The 21,643-nt window shown below is 36.4% G+C and overlaps 2 protein-coding genes across 2 annotated transcripts in view; both read right to left on the bottom strand.

Annotated features, from left to right (window-relative positions):
* Positions 1-199: 199 nt before the first annotated feature.
* LOC137174241 (low affinity immunoglobulin gamma Fc region receptor II-like) lies at positions 200-19,938 on the bottom strand. The gene is made up of 9 exons (XM_067579419.1): positions 19,829-19,938; positions 17,276-17,311; positions 16,475-16,785; positions 16,157-16,396; positions 15,725-15,910; positions 15,324-15,413; positions 11,821-11,910; positions 10,082-10,171; positions 200-386 (listed from the first exon to the last, which is right to left on the bottom strand). The coding sequence occupies exons 1-9, from the start codon at positions 19,936-19,938 to the stop codon at positions 310-312; spliced, it is 1,230 nt and encodes a 409-aa protein (XP_067435520.1). The 3' UTR covers positions 200-309.
* The window catches only part of LOC137175208 (Fc receptor-like protein 5), a 69,641-nt gene continuing 55,408 nt past the window's right edge, over positions 7,411-21,643 (bottom strand). Inside the window, exon 9 of the transcript XR_010925580.1 lies at positions 7,411-7,617. The gene's annotated coding sequence lies outside the window, so the exon portion shown is untranslated. The remainder of the gene's footprint in view (positions 7,618-21,643) is intronic.

Below are 21,643 nucleotides of genomic sequence, written 5' to 3'. Positions count from 1 at the left end.
ACAGGACCAAAGTTTATTCTACATCTTATTGAAGATGTTTTGCTGTTTCAGACTCAAACACAGAAAGTTAACATATTATTATTATATTAGGTAATATATTTCCACAAATGTAATAATGTAAGGTAAATCTAATCTAATTTTAATTTTAATTTTTACACTGTTTATTCACAAAAAACACATCTGAAAATGAATCTGTTGCTGCATGAGTCTAATTTAGGGGGAACAACATGAAATATATAAAATATGTTTAAAAAATGAATGTACTGTTGCCTGAGGGGCTCTGGAGACCAGTAACAGGCCAGCTGGATGTCAGTGGTTGGACTGGTGTGAAGGTGTGGAGGTCTTCCTCAGTGAAGAGTAGACAACCTCTGGCTCTGGTGGACACGCTGAACACAAACAGATAAAACAATATGAGACACAGTTGTAGAAAAAAACAACTCTTGTACAACACCTACTGATGGTAACTACAGTTGGTTGAGGTCAAGGGAAGATCTTGGTGACAGTTCATGTAAAGACAAAGTTTCACTGCAGGTCTGTGATGAGATGTGAACTCTGGGCCTGAATTCATGAAGCTTCTCAGAGCAGGAAACCTCTCCTCACTGGACAAAAAGTCTCAGAATGATGCATTTTTAGGAGAAGTAAAAGCATCTTATCCACTTTCTTAAATCAGGAAATTACAACTTTCTGAGCTGACACTTAGCAGCTGCAGAGATGTTTGAATGCTTGATGACAATAAAATCAACTCCGATGTCCCCATGTGTGTGTGATGTTTCTGTCACAACCAAGCAGCAAACTCCAAGGCTGAAAAATGAAGCCAATGGGCAAGTGCCAAAAACTGCAGTTCCTCAAATGGCCACTTGAGGCTGGCTCCAAAAGAAAGTCAATCCTCAAACCCGTGTTAAAATGCCCAACTTTATAGCAGAAATGAACATATTTACAGCCTGGTACAAAAAACACTTTTGGTCTCCATAGTTAATTCCCCATTCATGACAACTGTACTGGGAGATTAATTTTTATATAACTCACCTGTTTAAATTTTATTAAGGCTTAAAGTTATGCATAAAGACTGGAAGCAGGGGGAAACAACCTGACTCTGGTCAAAGATCAGAAATAAAGACAGAAGAGCAGCTGTACCTCTCGTCCTGTTTGATTTGACAACAATTTGTCCATAACTGACGTCTTCTGTTCTTCTCACTGCTGAGTAAACTACAGCTGGATCACTCTCTGGAAGATAAAATACATACATATTAACCAGTACTGTTAGTGTACTGTATTTACTGTGAGTAGTACTGTTGCACATGTAACATAAATCAGAATACTAATACAACTAATACAACTGTTTGTCATGTAGCATTACAAGATTTGACAGACAAAAGACAAAGTATAAGTGGAAAGTATTTTTCTGAAACAGGAAACTGGACGACCACAGAGCTGCTCGCTGCTATAAAAACACTTTGACCACAAGGTGCAAAACAGACAAACACACATTCAAATAAGACCACACTATAATGAGAAATCTCACCACTTTCACAATACACTTCACTGTAATCAACAAGAGGAAGGCGTTGCTATGGTTTTAACTGCACAGTTTTAAAAACAACTAAATTATAAACTTTATTAAAGGACAGTTTAAAATGGATTCATGGAGGTTTTTGGGAGATTGTTTAGCTAAACCAGATTCTGTAGGGGTTAAACTAAATTAGACTCTGCTAGAGCTAAAATAGTCTATTATTTCCAACTTTCAACTAAAAAGAAGAATCTCTAACTGGATAGTTAAAAATAACCATTTAAATCATGAAGCCAGTTGGGAGGAAGTACAACCTGATAGGTTGATCAGGGGAAAAAAGCACCTGAAAGTGTTTCAGGGGCACAGTTCTCCCCTACAACCACAGACCGTGTGACCAAAATCACTCCCTCCTTCATTCACTGCTCCTGATATAACAGACACTCAATAGTTTACTCAGTAGTCACTAATCATTATCAGTTTGCATCATCACTGTCAGCGGTGGACTTGCACAGAGTTTATTTTCCCATCTCCAAAATCTGACATGCTGCATTGTACGATTGTTAGCAGAAAGTGGTGTACATTTAACTCTACTTTTTGAGTTCCTATATAGTGGAAATGTTTACACACAGTAGAGTTCAGCTACAGAAATAAAATAGTGGAGGGTAAGGTCCACTATGTAGTAAATAGGGAGGGATTTAGGTTGCAGCCCAGATGTTTAATTCCCGTTAGTTGTTCCACCGGCTCATGTGTTGCAACAAATGTCACTGACTGTGTTCGTGGTGGTGGGAAGCCAGAGAGGGATCTTGTCCTTGAGAGAATTTTCCTGTAAAGCACTTTGTAACTTCTGTTTTTAAAAGTCCTGAATGAATAAAATGTGGTTGCATGCTGACTAGTACCCTCACCAGCTTCCCACTCAAGAACAACAACTAGAACATGTGACCAGTCTTACATGTATAAACAAAGTACACAAGCAATAATTTGAACAGTGGTGCTGGAATTGCATCCATTGTTTTTGCATATGCAAAAAGCAAGCATATCAGTGGCTTAAGACACTACAAATTTTTTGGCTGTGACAACAACAAAAGATTTGAACAGAGAAGAAGAGCAGCTGTACCTCTCGTCCTCTTTGATTTGACGACTATTTGTCTATAACTGACGTCTTCTGTTCTTTTCACTGCGGAGTAAACAGCGGCTGGATCACTCTCTGTAAGATAAAATACATATGAAATAAATTACTGACAGTACTACAACTGATCCAAGTACTGTTAGAAAATCTACTGCTACTACTGCAGTACTAGTCATCATACAAATAGTATTCAGATTATTTATGCCCCACTACAATAATTCATATTTCAATAATAATACCATTTTTTGTATAGTATTATAACAGGACAAAATGAAAAACGATAAATTTCTAGTGACCTAGAAATTAAAACTGAACTGATTCACACTGTAAATTGTAAAGCCAGTTTTCTTAACATCGTAATCTTCAGTTTCAGCCTGCCGTTAGTGGCACATGTGACTGGATTTTAAGATCAGTGATTGGCTGTTTCTTGCAGAAAGGCGCATTGTTAACTTCTACCCCGAAATGTTTACATAGCTTACACAGTCTCACCCCTTTGACCTTTTATTAAAGAACGAGATATTTTCTATCACAGTTGTTCATTTGTTGTTCTGATGATTTAACAGGACAGTTTCATGTTGATCCAAACTGTAGAAGTGCTCAAACTGTGAGTCACCTCTTGTCTTTAGGAAAACCTAACTTTTACTTCCAGACCTTTATAGACCTTACATATAAGACATTATACAGCTGTTTTCACAGGCTGAGGAGGACCAACTAACTGGCATTAAGAGTGAGCTTTAGATTATGAGATGAGAAGTTTACTAACCTTGGTTTGTTGTGCAGAACAGCAGTGAGCTCAGAACTAAAGAGACAAGAGAACGAGACAAGTGAGAAACCCATAAAACCATCACTAAACTTACACCAGAATGAAGTGTAATGACATGATATTTATACAGAAAGATAAATCAATGTCAATAATATTTCAATACACAAGACAATCAAGCTATCTTATATTTGAGTTTGGCATCAGTACTTCATACAACTTAATCAGTCCAGCTTAATCTACAAAATGTTCATATTAATCTAAGTAAAACTAGAACATCTGATGCTGCTGAATGACTGATGATGTGTTTGAATTGAAATCTAGATTATTGTTGCTGTACAAATTGACAAACTTATCTTTTTGCAAGTTAATTATTAAAATGCTTTCCTAAATTGTTTACTGTCTGACCTGTCATCCTCTGTTCTGAGAGAAAAAGCAGAGACCACAGATCATCAACATTCAAACATCTATGATAACCCTCCTGACAGAAGATGTCGGTAAACATGACTGATTCATCGCTGTATAATCTGACACGAAGATTTAATACAAGCTGTAACGTCTTTCACCTTCTGTTGAACCATGAATTTCTCTTCCTGTCTGTTGCATTTAATTATTTTCTTGATGCTGATTAATAAAATGTTATTTTGAATCTAATTTCATTGCAAGAAGTTTAAGTGAACTTTAAACCATATATCACCATGTATCTCACTCTCCGCTATAAGTATAATTATTTAAATGTGGACAATACAGATTGTACTTACAGAGCAGCCACTGAAGAGATGTTTGGTCCATTCTGCTTCTTGGTGATATGAGAACAACTTAGTTTGTTCAGAGCGGTTAAAGCCAACTTCCTTCCTTTGTACAGTAGTGAGAAACTAGTGCTATGAGAACCTGCTCAAAGTGGAAAAATTCTTAATTCACAGTCGTCACAGTTGTAGTCATGAAGTGACACAAAGCCCAAATCAGCTAAATTAAGAAAATATTAAAGCTACATTAAAATTACATTTAGTTTAGCTTTATTGAGAGCAGCAATGGGCAACCAGAATGCAGGGGCAACTTTACCATTAGGCAAAGTAGACCACAGTCTGGGACTCAAACTGTTAGATTTATTATGATGTTTAGATATGAAACATACAATTATGTTTCTATTCTAACTCATTATAATCATTATGCTCATTAAGAAATCCTCTCTCTCAGACAGGAGTCATCTCCCATTGTTCATTTAAAGAGTTTTACAATGATTGCTTTACTTTTTCTCTGTTTCACTGTTTGATGTTGTGTTGAATTGAGTTTCTCGTCCAGGGGCCTTTTGTAAGTAATTTATTTTTTCTTTCTTATTATATATACATAAGACAGCATAATGGGATGAACTTTTCACTGCTCTGCAACACACTTCATGTACTGACTTAATGTTGTATTGATGTATATGTGTGTGCAACCAATCATGTGTGATGACAGACAGAGATTATACTACAGTTCTGAGGGATTGAAGCTGCCCTGTGTTGTTTTCTTTTACAATAACAATTAATTTCATTCAGCAGACACTTTAATTCAAAGCGATGAACATCTGAGAGTTAATACGACATAAGCAAGGATCTGGACAGGAGAGAACAATGTGAGTAAGAGCCATAAAGCTAAGTTCAAGTCTGATAGGATGTAGGTGCCAACATGCAGTGAACAGAGTCAGTGGTGTATGGATGATGAAGTGGCCACACCTGCTGGACAAACCTTGATGATGCACTTATATGGAATGATTCAAGCAAGTCAGTCAGAATATAAATGAAATTCCTGTTTATCATCTTTGATGATTTAATTCATTATTTAACATAATTAAATACAAAGAAACTGGTTTATTATTGTTGAAAGAAAGGAGCATGAACTGTTAACTACAGTTGAGCCAAAGTGCAGGACTGGTGATGGAGTGTACAACAGCTTTTGAATCTCGTGCCAAGCTTCTGTTGGTCTTCACTCAGTCTCAGACTCATTTGGACTCTTTGAATAACAAACATATCCCTTTATAAATGTCCCTGATAGTGATTTCATACATATCACTCAGCCCTAATGTGCAGTTGTTTTGCTGTGGGAAGGGGTTTAACCCTTACATACTGTTCAGGGTCAAATTTAACCCAAATTTACATTTGAGAGCAGTAAAAACATCATTTTTACTTTTCATTTGGCCTGAAATTCAATGATTTCTCCTCATGTGACCCAGAATATTCAAAAATGGAAATATTTCAACTTTTTAAAAACATTTTTGCACAGCTGATACACATTTTTATACCATGTTTGATCCATATTTATTACATAATTCAAAAGTCACTATTCAAAAATATTGTAGCATTCTTCATATTTACTATAACTCATTGAAATAATCAAGTTCTCCTGTTTTATGTATGATTGGACCGTAATATAGTGTATATAGTCTAAAGAATAAACTCTCTCTGCTATCTGAAAGCTTCATTAAGGATTAATCACACATTTATCTGTGACTGTCGAGGTTTTATGAATGATTTGTGAAATTTACTATAGAGACTAATTATGATTTGGTGTGAATGCAGCCTTAAGCAGCATCAGCTCTTCAACGCTGAAGCAACGGCGGCCGCTCACAACTGGAAATGTAATTTTACCAACATGACACTAAATCTACACAAGGTTTTAATTACTGTAGAGTTAAAACTTTAGAGCTTAAATAGAATCACATCAGTCTCAACACGGTCTCTCAACATCAACAGTCCCCCTGCAACAAGTTCCCTCTACTTAGTTCTGCTTCACATTAATGACTCATCAATTATCAGCTCGTTCCTGATTCGTTCCTCAGTAACTAGGCACAGTTTCATATACATTTAATGATCAACACAATTATTTACTCAATATTTGATGTAAAATAGTTTATTATTAATTAGTTCATATGTCATTAAACTGGTGTCATTTACAAACCAGCAGCTGTGGTGTAATACCCATTATGACCAGTAGGTGGCAGCAGACTTTAAAGAGTGATTGATGAGCTTTTAGAACAAAACGAGGCAGGTGTTGTTTCAGGTACAAGTGAAAAGATGGAGCATGAGTTTACTAATATCAATCTATAATCTGCTCATGATTATGTAATATGTAATATGTCAACAAATAACATTATTACCAATATTATCTGTACAGTCTTATATTTACCTCTTTAATCACTGTATTTTCATTAAAAATGACATTTGCAGGTATTTAACAGCTTTACAGATATTTTACAGAGACAATGGTGCAATTTGGTAAAAAATATAAAAAATGAACAAAAAAGTTGAAAATACTCAGTTTTCAGTGTGTCAAACGATATATTTCATATACTAGTTTTTTTTTTTTCAATATTTTCCTAAAAGTAGCTGCTTCTTAGAACATTTATTTGAAAGGTTGTGTAATTTGGTAGTATACAGGAAATGTGCTCATTACAGAGATTTAAGAAACAACCTAATATACTAATATGTAGTTTGACACAAAACAACACTGAGTATTTTCTGTCAGTTAAAGACACGAGTCTAATTTAAGATTTTTGCAAATTAACAACAACATATGAACCCAAATATAATTACCAATTAAACCAACTGGATATTTTTTCTGTTTTTTCTTCAAAGTGTTTAAGATGAACTACATGATGTGTGATGTTTAAACCAGGAGATGTTTTACCGACTGAATTTTCTTCATCTTTCACTGAGTAAAGAATCTAAACTCTTCACACACTCTGTGCTGCAGCTGTGTGTGTGCAGAGTTTCCAGCTGATGATTGATGTTCCTGCTGTTTATAGACTGCGGTTGCGTTTTTTGTACGTTTGATATCGGTGCTGCAGAGCTGCAAATACACAGATAGTCAGAGGTGTGTGTTACCCACAATAAAACCAGAAGTCAAATTTTCCATCTGACAGCTTTGTGAAACCCACAAAACCACAGAAATTAAACAACAAACAAGACCAAAGTTTATTCTACATCTTATTGAAGACATTTTGCTGTGAAACACAGCAAGTTTATTTATTATTATTACTATTTTAGGAAATATTTGCTGCATGAGTCTAATTTAGGGAGAACAACATGAAATATATAAAATATGTTTAAAAAATGAATGTACTGCTGCCTGAGGGGCTCTGGAGACCAGTAACAATGCCAGCTGGATGTCAGTGGTTGGACTGGTGTGAAGATGTGGAGGTCTACCTCAGTGAAGAGTAGACAACCTCTGGCTCTGGTGGACATGCTGAACACACACAGATAAAACAATATGAGACACAGTTGTAGAAAAAACAACTCTTGTACAACATCTACTGATGGTAACTACAGTTGGTGGAGGTCAGGGGAAGATCTTGGTGACAGTTCATGTAAAGACAAAGTTTCACTGCAGGTCTGTGATGAGATGTGAACTCTGGGCCTGAATTCATGAAGCTTCTCAGAGCAGGAAACCTCTCCTCACTGGACAAAAACTGACACATTTTCAGTCCTAGTTTCAGGAGAAGGAGTAACTCAGGAACTCACTCCTGACTGAGCTGATATTTAGCAGCAGCAGAGATGTTTGAATGTTTGATAACAATAAAATCATTAAAAGATCCTTTAGATGATCCTCATTTCATTTGTTAGTGTGCAGGATGCAGAGAACACCTGCAGTCCCCATAAACCCTGATGTCCCCACAATGTCACATTTTTTTACATTGAGGAAAATGCAGCTTTGTGACAGTGATGTTTCTGTCAGAACCAACTACTTTAGCTCTAATAAATCAAACTTCATCATTGATGTGCCTCATAAAGATAATGTGCATGACGAGGAACTAAAACTTAAACACCATCATGTCCCCCTGCTGGATGTCTGCTGTATAATGACAGAGATCTCAACAGATAAAATATGATATAATCAATAAACAATCTTATCTATTTTTCTTTTTTAATGAGAGATGTTTTCATTCAGGATGCATTTCTCAATACTGTGACATGACAGAAATAACTTTTTCCCTCTCTTGTAGGGGACACATGGAAGAGAAGATCACATGTTCTTCATGTCTCAAAGTCAGTTTGAATATCATCTCTGCATCTGCAAGATGCTGTAGAGTCAAATTCCTATTTTAATTAACATGAAGACTACTGTTGTAGCTGCTGGAGGTGGAGCTAGTTTAACCTACTTTATATACAGTTAGCTAGTTTAGTCCAGTGGTTCCCAACCTAGGGGTCGGGCCCCTCCAAAGGGTCAGCAGATAAATCTGAGGGGTCGTGAGATGATTAATGGGAGAGGAAAGAAGAAAAAACAAAGTTCTGATACACAAATCTGTTTTCAGTTTTTGGACTTTTTCTCTAATCTTTGATTTTTGCTGAAATATTGGATCATTTGAACATTTATTGAAATGAAAGCATGTGAGAAGTTTAGAGGGAAAAATCACTATTTGGTGGAGCTGTTAACAACTCATAGACATGTGAAATGTGACCCCGACTACACACTGCTTTTTGTAAGACGTCAAAAGACAAAAAGGTTGGAAACCACTGGTTTCATCTTTAACAATGTGTTGTATTTTAAAAGCTTGTTATATTATCCATTGTGTCAAATCTTCATCTGAAAAGTAACTAAAGCTGTCAAATAAATGTAGTGGAGTAGAAAGTACAATATTTCCCTCTGAAATGTAGTGGAGTTGAAGTATAAAGTAGCATCACATGGAAATACTCAAGTAAAGTACAAGTACCTCAAAACTGTACTTAAGTATAGTACTTAAGTAAATGTACTTGTTGCTTTCCACCACTGCAGTCTACTAGCTTATTGGCATGTTTGTAAAAATTATGAGCTTTAATTCATTTTGGCATAATATTTTTGCATATATAACATTAATCTTTGTTATTTGCTTTTACATATAAAACCTAAGCTTTTTTAAAAATGTGGTGCTGTTTTCTGCATTTTGAAATCCAGTATAGTTTTATATTATTTATATTTATATAACAAAAAGAGAAAATTAAACACATCATCATAATTTGTCCTCTGCAGCTCTGAGTGACAGGGATGTCACATGTCTCAAAGTCAGTGTTGAAGCTTCATAAATGACTATCTGTCCAACTTTGAGTATTTCTAGTCCGAGGATCATTTTCAGCTCAGTTCCAGGAAGTGATTGTGAGAATCTGAGAAGTTCACGTCCTGATCAAATCACACATCAACCCACCAACGCGACCACCACTCTACCTCTCTATGTAAACACTACTTCCTGTGTTGACTGTAGATGTGGGTGTTGGATGTATTAGTGAGAGTTGAATTGTCCAACGTGAAAATAGTTCAAAAAACATAATTCCTTTCAAAATCCTCAAGTGACTGAAAATACAATATAAATTCATACATTATTCATACAGCAGTGTAACTTCTGCTTCCACTGTAGTTGACGTGTCATGTGTGATGTAATTGATAGTCTTAAATCAAAACAGTTTCAAGAATACGACCTTTAAAATGATAATAATTCACAAAAAGTAATTCACAAAAAATATGTCAACATTTCATTTCAACAGCATCTGGTAATGGAGCTGTAACTTGAGGCTTTGCGGTAAAACAAGTGTCTCTGTAAAACCATAACTGGTTCGGACGTACTAAGTATGTAATCAGGATGTGGTTAGCTTAGCTTAGCATAAAGACTGTAAGCAGGGGGAACAGTTAGCCTGACTCAGTTCAAAGTTCAGAAATAAAGACAGAAGAGCAGCTGTACCTTTCCTCTTGTTTGATTTGACGACTATTTGTCCATAACTGACGTCTTCTGTTCTTTTCACTGCTGAGTAAACAGCAGCTGGATCTCTCTCTGGAAGATAAAATACATTAATATTAATCAGCACTGTTAGTATACTGTGTTTACTGTGAGTGTTAGCACCACTACTCTACTACTGTAGCACATGTAAAATAAATCATGTAGCATTATATCAAGATTTAATAGCCACTAAAAGGCGGACGGTTTACAATTTTGTTTCTTCTTAACAGCACTTCTTTGAAAGACAAATGACCAAGTGTAACTGGAAAGTTTTTATCTGAAACAGGAAACTGGACGACCACAGAGCTGCTCGCTGCTATTAAATCACGTTTGCACTTTGACCACAAGGTTCAAAACAGACAAACACATTGCCACCACCCAAATCAGTCTGCACTAGTGAGAAACCTCACCAGCTTCAGAATACACTTGACTGGAATCAACATGAAGAAGTTGTTGCTGTGGTTTTATATGCAGTGCTAAAAAAAAACAGCAGAAGACACACAACCGAGGACCTTTGTTCTGCTGAGTCCATCTCCTTGTTTATATTCTACCTCAAACTTGCTCTTGTGCAGAGAGTTTCTTTTTAATGATCTATTTCTATTCTTTGTATAATTTTTAAACTCTGTTGTCCAAAAAGTATTAAAAACACGTCAGTGAGCCACACCACTGCACTGAGCGACATGTTCCTTCATTATGAAGAGTTTGATCATATTAGTTTGTTTAGAAACGACCCCACAGACTAACAACAGCAATCATATTTTCAGTCTCCGGAGAGTAGTTCTGTGTAAGACAGATGCCACAAATGTTTCTTAGGTTTTACAATGTACAATCTAGTACAACGTCCAGAGGTTGTGATATGTAACACAATAAGATGGGGAAACTGTGAAGAGAATCAAATTCTCGCGCATGCTCGGTGGCATCTGCCTTACACAGAACTACTCCCCAGAGACTGAAAACTTGATGACTGTTATTGGTCTTTGGACCCATTTCTAAACAATCTAATGTGACCAAACTGTTTTCCTCAGCTAAAATGGGTAATACTATAGAAGAGGCTGATGAAAAATCATTTGATGTGTGGAGGTCAGAAACTAAGATGCTGTCACTTCTAACCTTCTACCTAAACTGAACTGTCAATAACTTAAAAGCTCAACATAGAAGGCATAACATGACAGACTGAGTTAAGGGTAAAAAGATGCCATAAATTTGATTTCTAGTGGCAGTTTTTCCAGTTCAATTGTGTCTTCCAACAATCACCATAGGCACCATAGGCATAAAATTAGCTTGTTTGAACTCTCACTGGCTTCCCACTCTTGAAAAATGCCAACTATGTTGGAAAATGTGACCAAAACACAGCCAGGAACTATGAAGATGCTAAAAATGTTGGCCATCTTTTGTCTGTGACAACTTTAACAAACTATTTTCTCTAAAAGATTTTGGTGGTGTTGGTCCACAAAGAGGAGCAGCTGCCCATTACCCTTATCACTTTAAAGGAACATTTCAACATTTCAGGAAATACATTTATTTTCATACTTTTGGTGAATGAGATGAGATGATTGATATTAATGTCATGAATGTGTGTCAAGTACGGTTAAATATAGTCAGGATGTAGTTAGCTTAGCTTAGCATGAAGACTGTAAGCAGGGGGAAACAGTTAGCCTGACTCTATCCAAAGTTCAGAAATAAAGACAGAGGAGCAGCTGTACCTCTCCTCTTGTTTGATTTGATGACTATTTGTCCATAACTGACGTCTTCTGTTGTTTTCACTGCTGAGTAAACTGCAGCTGGATCTCTCTCTGGAAGATAAAATACATACAAAATACATTACTGCAAGTACTACAACTGATACTGAAGTACTGTTAGAATATCTTCTATAGTACTTATCATTATGCAAGTAGTATTCAGACTTATTTATAGCACTACAATCAATTATGATACTACTTTTGTTTAGTTTTATAAAAGGACATAATGAAAAATTGTTAACTTATAGCAGCAAACATCAGTTCATTGCTGAGGACAGATGTTTTAGAAGTACAATTTACAGTTTGAAAGTTTTTTTTTCCTTAACACCACTGCTGCTGTGAAAGAGACCAACACAAGTGTCAGGTTTATTTATTTTGCTAATTTATTAAAATTGGAAAACTAAATGACCACAGAGCTGCTAGCTTTTTATTAAAAGAAGCACCACAAGATGAACATGTCAACTTATCAGCATGTCACAACTTATAAGATTGTTAACTTTAAAAATGTTTATTAGTGTAAATACGAATATGCATGAAATATATGTATGTGAGCTGAGTATATGGATGTGTGCTAATATGCACATGTATAAACTATTTAGATTTTGTTTTGCAGACTTCCATCTGCAGTGAAACATGTGCAGGACCAACTGTCTTTATCAGAAACAGGAAACTGGACGACCACAAAGCTGTTAGCTTCTGTTAACTGATTCACCACAAGGTACAAAACACACCGTCTAACACATGAAGCAAATCACACGTTGTCATCAACCAATACAGACCAAACTACAGTCTGAAACTCCACAGATTAAAGAAAATTACATTTGTTTTGTTTAAATGTATCATGAAAACTTATTAAATGTTCATATAAGTGTAATGTAATATTAAAAGGTTTATGTTAATGTACAAGGTTCAATGTATGGAAATGTGTCTCCCCACCACATACAGATGCTATTTTTCTGCAGGTGTTCAAGTGTTTTCAAGACAAAGATGGTTTCAGATTAGGGCTAGGATCAGACATTGTGCAATTTCCCTCTTTCCAAACTACACCTTTATGCTCCCTGAACAACCTTGAGAAGATCTTCTTAAGCTGAACCCTAAACAGAGGTCACTTATCTCCATGATCTATGGTCAGCTCAAGTGCAGTGTGGGAGCAGAAGCTGAGCATGGAATTCCAGCCCATCCTCACAAGAAAAACAACAGTATAGTTAAAAATTCCAGCCGGCAAAAACAACATATAGTTATGTTTACCATCTAGTGGACATAGTAATTATAATCCAGGGAAGTAATGCTGTTCAGGTGACATCAATATAAGGTGACTTCCTTATCAGGAGGAGGCGGGTAGGGGGGATGGCTAGATACTTAGCAAAAGGTGGCAAAGTGGCCTTTGCTGCAGGAGACCACTGTTTGCCTCCCACTTCTAACCAACAGGGGAAGAGAGAGGCACGGGAAAGACACCATGAGTCACGGTTGATCAGGACTGCAAGAAACAGTGTATTTCACTAGAGTTTTGCACTGTGATTCGCCATGGCTCAGGTGTCCAAACCATGATCTTTCCCCAACCCAACCATTATTAAATTATAAAATGGTCATATGGGTTGTTCTTTCCTCGTCCGTCCTCTAGAGGATGCTGGAAACACTCATATATGCCATTTTGCTAGTCACTGGAAACAGACCTATTCTGTTGTTTTGATATTAAGATGTATTGAGAATTCACAGAAGACGGGTGGAAAGGGGCTATCACAAAGCTATCACTCAGACAGTTCAAAGTCCTGCACACGGTTCATTTTTCTAAAGCCCAGTTGTGTGAAATATTTCCAGAAGTAGAGGACAGGTGTGACAGATGTCATACTTTTCCATGCAACTTACAGTACAGTGACAGTAAGTCATGTGTTCTATTCATGCTCAAAGTCATATTATTTTTTTGGTAGGACTACTTTGATATTATGTCTAAAATATTTCAGGACCTTCAGAGCTGTTGTCTAGTTACCTCTTAATGGTTAGACAGTTTAGTTTTCCCATTTTGTATTAGCACAACCCCATCTTGTACTCCGGTGGAAATCTAGTTGAGCCCCATCCATTTATTAGTGGCTTCAGGGTATAATGTTTATCTAAAACTGGAAAAGATCAGGTGTGAGCTGATAGGTAACTGATAGGTAACTGATAGGTAACGGTACCAAGGACATTAGCAATGCAAAGGAAAAGGAAATTATGGAAAATTTAATGATTTTATTAAATAAAGAATTTCTCCCAGAAAATGAGAAACTGAAATTAACACAACTCCAGAATAAAATAATAAATTATATTTTGATGCTGCTAAAAGGGCCTTGATACGATCCAGAGCAAGACGGTTAGAAAATGGTGAAAAACGCAATTGTAAAAGAAATAATATTTCAGCACTGAAAATAAACAACTACATTAGTACGAATCCAAAAGAAATATCAGAACATGTTGGATAATTTTGACAAAGAATCTAAATTTGGACCAGAACTGTGAACAACCTATTTTACACTGTAAATTTGTGGGAGCTTTGAAACATATGAGAACTGGAAAATCTCCTGGAATTGGTTTATCCACTGAACTTTACTTATGCTTTTGGGATGTTATTAAAGTCCCACTTATAGGAAGGGGATGATAACAACAATGAAACAAGATTTAATCAGTTTGATACCGAAACCAAACAAAGATTCTCTGGAGACTGATCACACTCCTAAAAGTGGATTATAAGTTTTTTTACATCTGTATTTCCTAGATGTTTAAATGTTAAATTTTAAGCCTAATTGATACAGATGAGGGGAGCATATGCAACATTCTGGTGAAAAAAACAGTCAAATATTTAGGTATCGATGTAAATAAAGATATGTTAACCAGGCAACAATTTAACTTTCTTCCTAGACTTAAAAGGACAAAAACTGTTATGAATATGTGGCTTCAACGTGACCTGTCTATTTTTGGTCATATGAATTCTGTATTACCAATAAGATTAAAGAAATACATATCAAAATTTTACACAATACATATCCAACAAATCTATATTTCTCCAAGTTTTTAGATATTGAAATAAAATGTAAATTTAGCAAAGATGAACCAGAATCTATAACACATTCATTTTACCATTTTACATATTCAGTTACTTTTTGGTCTCGAATGGAATATTATATATTGTGTAAAACTAATCACTATTAAAGTTGAGTGTAAAAATGTCATATTTGAATGTGTTTGAAATAAAGTTTGGAAAAAGATGCCGACTATCTATCTAGCCATCCAGCCCACCTCCTCCTAACAAAGAGATGTCACCTTATATAGACATGATCCTTGTCATGGCGTCTGATAATGATGTGGATGGGTTTACATTTGAGTTACATGAAAGCCTGGTGCATCTCATACAGACACTAAAGGGCGCCTTGTGCGTCAGTATCAGATGCTGAGGCGTCTGTATTTGATGTTCTGATACAAGTGCAACACATTACCTCTATTCCGTCTGATTGGCTGTTGTTGGTGACGCAATATTTTGATGTCACTGTATGTAATGTCATCTTCTTCAACTTGTAATTCAGCAGCTGGAATGAAGCAAACAAACAAACAAACAAACAAACAAAAACCAACAATATAATTATATAAGACTATAAGAATCTTGAAGGACATTTAATTTTTTAAAAATGTTTGAAACTGTAGTTTAAATTTGTTAATAATTTGTATGGCAAAATAAATTTTGAAATATTAACATGAACATAAACAGGAATTTAAATAGTAAAATGTCATCATAATGAAATTTAGTAAACGGGTGTCAAATATTTTTGGAATAATTTGTTCTCAAAAATTAATCCTAAAAGTCAAATATTCATTATGAAATCCAGAAGTCGTGTCTGACCATTAGGTTTCCTCCGAACACATCGTCTCACCAGTAGAACCAGTAGAACCAGTAAAACCAGAACACAGACAGATGGAACAGACCACAACACAGGGAGATGAGGAGTGGTGGATGATGAAGGAGGAGAGGTGGAGGAGGGAGGTGAAGTATAGGGCGGTGTAGGTTGAGACGTGGTGGTGGGTTTCCCTAAAAGTAAACAAAAATAATTTTAAAAAATGGAAACATTCACTCCTTTTAATGTTCAGAAAGTTATACGATTACTGAGATTGGTGCAGTTCATTAGATGTTAAACTTCATCTATGTTATTTAGTTGTTTCCAGGGTTGTAAGCGGATTGATTCAAATAATATGTGAAAACGTAATACACTGTTGTTGTTGTTGTTTTTACCTGCACATAAACACATAATTTGTATAATGACTTTAACTTCCTCACCTGTGACAGTGATCCAGCTGGGTGGAGACTCTCCATGACCGCTGCTGTGACACTTGTAGAGGCCTTCATCAGACTTGGAAACATGGTGGATGGTCATGTGACCTGCAGGCTCAGTCCTGATGAGGGAGCCATCTTTATAGAAATCAGCTGGAAGGTTAGATGTCGTTGTTTTACAGTGCAGAGTGACATCATCTCCCTCCATCACAGGGAGGACAGGACTCTGCAGCATCACTGATCCACCTCAAAACAGACACAAACTACAGCATTTCATCATTTACACTCAGCTTCATCAATACTAACTCCACAGTCTGATCTTACCAGTGACAGTGATGTTGATGCTGTTACTGGTTGCACCTTCTCTGGACTCACACCAGTAAACTCCACTGTCCCAGTGGGTTGTTACAGTGATCCTACAGGAGGAACCAGCTGCTTCTCCCCAGTCATCACACTCAGTTCTGATTTCTTTGGTTGTGTTCCTCCTCAGCATCCATCCAGCAGAGCTGTCGTCCTCCTCACAGCTCAGAGACATAAACTGTCCTTTAAACATCTGAGAGCTGCTAGGACTCACAGTCAGAGAGGCTGTGAGGGCTGAAATGACAAACCGGCGATTCTTTACATTTTTGTCAAAACTGCTCACAAAGTCACACCACAGAAAACTGTTGTAAAAAGAGTAGACACTTTGGTGCAGTCAGTTTTATGCTGTGTAGCACATACAATAGCACATCTCAAACTGTAAAGATGTTCTGTTACAGAGTTCTTAAGCAACATGGAATGTACCCAACTCTCAAAGACAATTTTAACAGAACTCCACGTGTGAAGTCTTGAAACACCTAAAGACTTGATGTTGTCTAGTTTTAACTTCAGACTCCAGACAAACAAAGTTGGAAGTAAGTAAATCAAGCTTTGTTTATAGAGCACAAAAATAGAGTTACAAAGTACTTCACAGTTACAAAAAAGACGATAAAAGCATTTGAATAAACAGTTACCACAAACACAAGCAAAAATTGAGCTTTTTCTAACTGTCAGACTTCCTGCTCTGTCCTCAGCTCTAACTTTCCTCTCAGGGTCTCTCAGACAGAATCAGCAGCTTTCAGACTGTGATAGAGGAAGTTTACTAACCTTGGTTTGTTGTGCAGCACAACAGTGAGCTCAGAACTAAAGAGAGATGACACAAACACAGAAAATATGTCTCATTGCAGACGAAAGCTTTGATCACTTATTGGCCTTCAGTTAAAGTGAAATGAAGGTGAGGTAATGCAATCATAACCAGAGCAGGTTTTCTTATTCAGTCCACTGTATCAGGAACTTTTGCCTTTTGAACTATGAAGTGTGAGAGCAAATTGAATAACGGGTTATCATTTTATGAATCTTCGTCTTTTAGTCTACATATCATACCTGCTGTGTTTGTCTTTAAGCGGACTGTATGCAGGCTACTCTGTTTAACATTTAGTTTATGTTGTACTTTTATCTGATCCAGTAATAAGTCAAATCATAGTCATGCAGATTTCTATGTCTCTGTCATGTGTTGCTCTGACAAACCTTAAGAGGACAGTGTTGTTGGTTCTCAACTGAATGTGAAAGTAATGTCACTTTGTCATTCTGGCATAAATGTTTGTGAAGAAATCCTGCTCCTAGGTTAGTTGAACTCTTGACCCTTGCTTCTGTGTGAGTGTTGTTTGCTGACCCCTGGGGTACTAACTGTGTGGATCATGAGGTACCAAGACCAGCTAAATTTGAAGTTATTGACCGACCATCAGGTCTCTATGAGATCATCTATGACATACTTGTTTGTGAGAAGGTGTAACAGTTTTTGGAAATGTCCTTTTAGGGACCTGACTGTTTTTAGCCTTGCTTCTGTGGAAGGGTGTGAAGCTGTGTTTGCAATCTTTAGAGAAAGGGCAGAACAACATGCTTTCTCTCTCAAAATACAAGATAATTGTGTTTTTGTATTTGGCTTCAATGTGTCAATCCTAGAGAAAAGGGGCCACATTGTCATGTGCCAAAGAGAGTTTCTCTCCACAAACATACATGACATTTGTGTAATTGCTACTGACTGTGTAATCTATTGTATAGTGTTTACAATTGCTTCAACAAGTAACAATATTTAATGCTTTATCTCTGTGTTTTTTAAGCAATGCTGCAAAAATGTCCATGACATCTGGATTAGCATCCCTTTAGTTATTGTTGAGCCTTTTCTCATTGCAGCTGAATTCTTTTTTTGCTACCACATGAGCAGGATTGCTATGAGAAACTGGTCTGTTGATCAATTCATAAAGTCCTCTGGAGGAAGTTTTTACAGACTGCTGAAGACTAAAGAGGAGAGAAACAATGTGATACCTTCTAAGACAGTGTATAATTTAAAATAACTACACAAGTCTTACAGCTATGTGTAATGATAACCAGTTGTGAAGTGCTGTGCAACGACTAAACCTCACTCCCCGACACTTTAAGAGACGGACTAGTGACAAACTCTAACACCCATGAGTTTTTGCCTCTCTGCTAGCGTGTCTGAGGTCATGAGTTCAAGTACAGTGTAAGATTGTGTTTGTCTACACATACACATGGCATTTATTCTTCACATTTATTCAAATAACAGGAACAAATTTACATCATTCTCAGAAAAACACAATGTCACTCTGATAGAAGATATAAAATTGCAGAAATTAATTTAATTTAATCCTGCTGAGTCACACAAATACTTTGGCTTAATGACAGGCTTCTGTTCAAGATTCATTTTCAACATTTAACCCAAATTACCAATTATTTGCTGTCCAATTTTCTCTGAAAGCACTTTGAGTGTCTCAACAACATAATAGATATGTTAAAAAAAAGGGTCATGAAACACAAAAACACACAGATTCTACTTACAGAGCAGAGACTGCAGAGATGTTTCCCTCATTTTCCTGCTCAATGATTTGTGTTCAACTCTTTCTGTTTGTGCCTGCCGTTAAAACCCGCCCTCTTCCTCCTCTTTTGGTACTGAGACACTGCAGCTTATTTGAACAGTGATAAAAGATAGAAATGATCTTACACATAAAACAGAGATTAAAATTAGTAAAAAAAATTCTAAATTATTTTTTAAAAATGTCTTGCTTTCAAATGAGAACAAAACAAAATAATTGAAGAAATTAACCAAATATGTTTTTTTTAAATAAAAACATAAAAGATGTCTAAAGACTGATGGAAAGCAGAAAGGACTAAGGCTGCGTTCAGACCATAAAAAAATATGGATATTCACCATGACATGGTTTGTGGACTGCCGTTTTGAAGACTTGAGTTTAGTGATTTGACTGTCGCCATCTTGGATTTAATGGTCACCATGTTTGACTTTTGGAGCCAGAAATGACTGTACTTGGATGAGAGGTTGAAGTTGGCCCTAGCGCTAGCTGCTAGCTAAGTTAGCATGGTGTATTTACAGTCTATGGTTAACTGTGATATTGCTAATGCTAATGCTAATTTTCACTGGCAGAAAATAGGCCTAAAGCTAGTAAAACAACATGTACTTATTGGAAAAACTGAACAGCCAGTTCCTCAACGTGCCTTTATCACAAACAAATACTGAACCAGATTTTTTATGTGACCAAAATGTTACAATTAACTTTCATGAACTGAAAACACTGAAATAAACGGCTACATCTATAGTCTGTGAATCTGGGGTTAGGCCATGGTTACAAAACGTAATCAATGTTGTCGCTTCTGGTAGCGCTCCGGAGCTTCCTGCTTGGTTCAGACCAAAACAGCAGTGTGACACTATGGTTCAGGGTCTTCAGTAGTGGGGGCATGTTGTTTAATATGATCCAGGAAGTCACCCACCACCCTTGAAGGGACACCACCACAAGTCCCTTCAAGTGCCACTGACTCCTGCTAGATGACCCCTCCAACTGACTCCCATTCGAAAAGCCTCAATTTCTCTTTAGAAATATTAAGTCAATCATATTTTACAACAGGGTTTGAATAGTGACTGTCACTGCCTGATCCATTGTTTTTTGCAGTAACTCTGCAATTGACCGTGCATGTCCATATATGCACGTGCATGTGACATCTTTTATAGTGCACTGGAAAATAGGGCTGAAAACCACTGTGTAATTTGAACCCTGTTTCAGCCAGTCACTATGGTCTCAATCTCTAAATTCAGACCCTCTAATAAGTGTGCTGGTGGTCATTTAATATTTTTGATAGAAATTAATTTGATACATGCATTAGAACAAATGTAGCTTAAGCAATAACTTAAAAGATTTTATTATAATGTATTTATAGTTCAGCTTGTTGACCACTCAGTGTTTTGTGTGTTCACCTGGTCAACAAGCTGAACTGTAAATAAACACTTTATCAGGACAAGCTGGTAAATGACACCTTTGCTGACCACAACAACTTAAATGAACGTTTCTGTCTGATCGAAGTTGACAGTTGGAGGCCCAGATATGCAGCTCACATCACAGTGATGCAGATTCTCATACATGTGGTCCAGCTGAAAGGAAACAACGAGCAATCTACGTGTCTGTCAGCATCTGTGTTTTTAACCACAGAAACATGGTCCGCTACATTTACTATAAAACTACCCCTCCTTCATAGGTTTTGTATTCTTGAGTTCTTTGTTTAGCTTTGAATAATGAAAGGAGGTATATATATATATATATATATATATATATACCTCCTTTCATATATATATATATATATATATACACACATATATATATATATATATAAAATATGTAAAGTAGTGCTTTGCTCTGTTTTGTGAATCCTTTAGAATTTGCTCTATTTCTGCATAAATATGACCTAAAACATGATCAGGTTTTCATGCAGGTCCCAAAACTAGATAAAGAGACATCAGTTAAACAAATAAGAAAAAAACCTCACACTTGCACATTTATTTATTGAAGAAAATGATCTAATGTTACATAGTTTTTTGCGGCAAAAGTATGTGAACCTCTAGGATTATCAGTTCATTTGAAGGGGAAATTAGAGTCAGGTGTTTTAATCAATGGGATGACAATCAAGTGTGAGTCTGGGAGGCCCTGCCTTATTTAAAGAAGAGAGATCTGAGTCTTCACTATCAAAGTCTGAGTTTCACAACATAGGTTTGTGGAAGTGTGTCATGGCTTGAACAAAGGAGATTTCTGAGGACCTTAGAAGAAGAGTTGTTGATGCTCACCAAGTTGGAAAGGGTTACAAAACCATTTCTAAAGAGTTTGGACTCCACCAGTCGACTGTCAGGCAGATTATGTACAATATTAAATGAAGGATAGAGGATATTAAATGTTCATTCGTGATTTGATGTGATTTGACAGCATTTTGAGTGCAAATTCAGGAGGCTTATCTCCACCCAGTTAAAGCAGTTACAGTCAAATCAAGCGCAACTTCAGAGCAGCCGCCTCACACTAACCTGATATAACAGCTACATGAGTCTCATGTTTTACCTGCAAGACTCGTATTTTAAAGCTTTTGTTCATTGTTTGTGATGTGAAAACATGAAAGAAATAAAAA

Source organism: Thunnus thynnus, chromosome 22, assembly GCF_963924715.1.
Source record: "Thunnus thynnus chromosome 22, fThuThy2.1, whole genome shotgun sequence".
Taxonomy (NCBI): domain Eukaryota; kingdom Metazoa; phylum Chordata; class Actinopteri; order Scombriformes; family Scombridae; genus Thunnus; species Thunnus thynnus.
The sequence above is the reverse complement of the archived record's forward strand: the minus strand, read 5'-3'. Positions and strand labels throughout refer to the sequence as shown.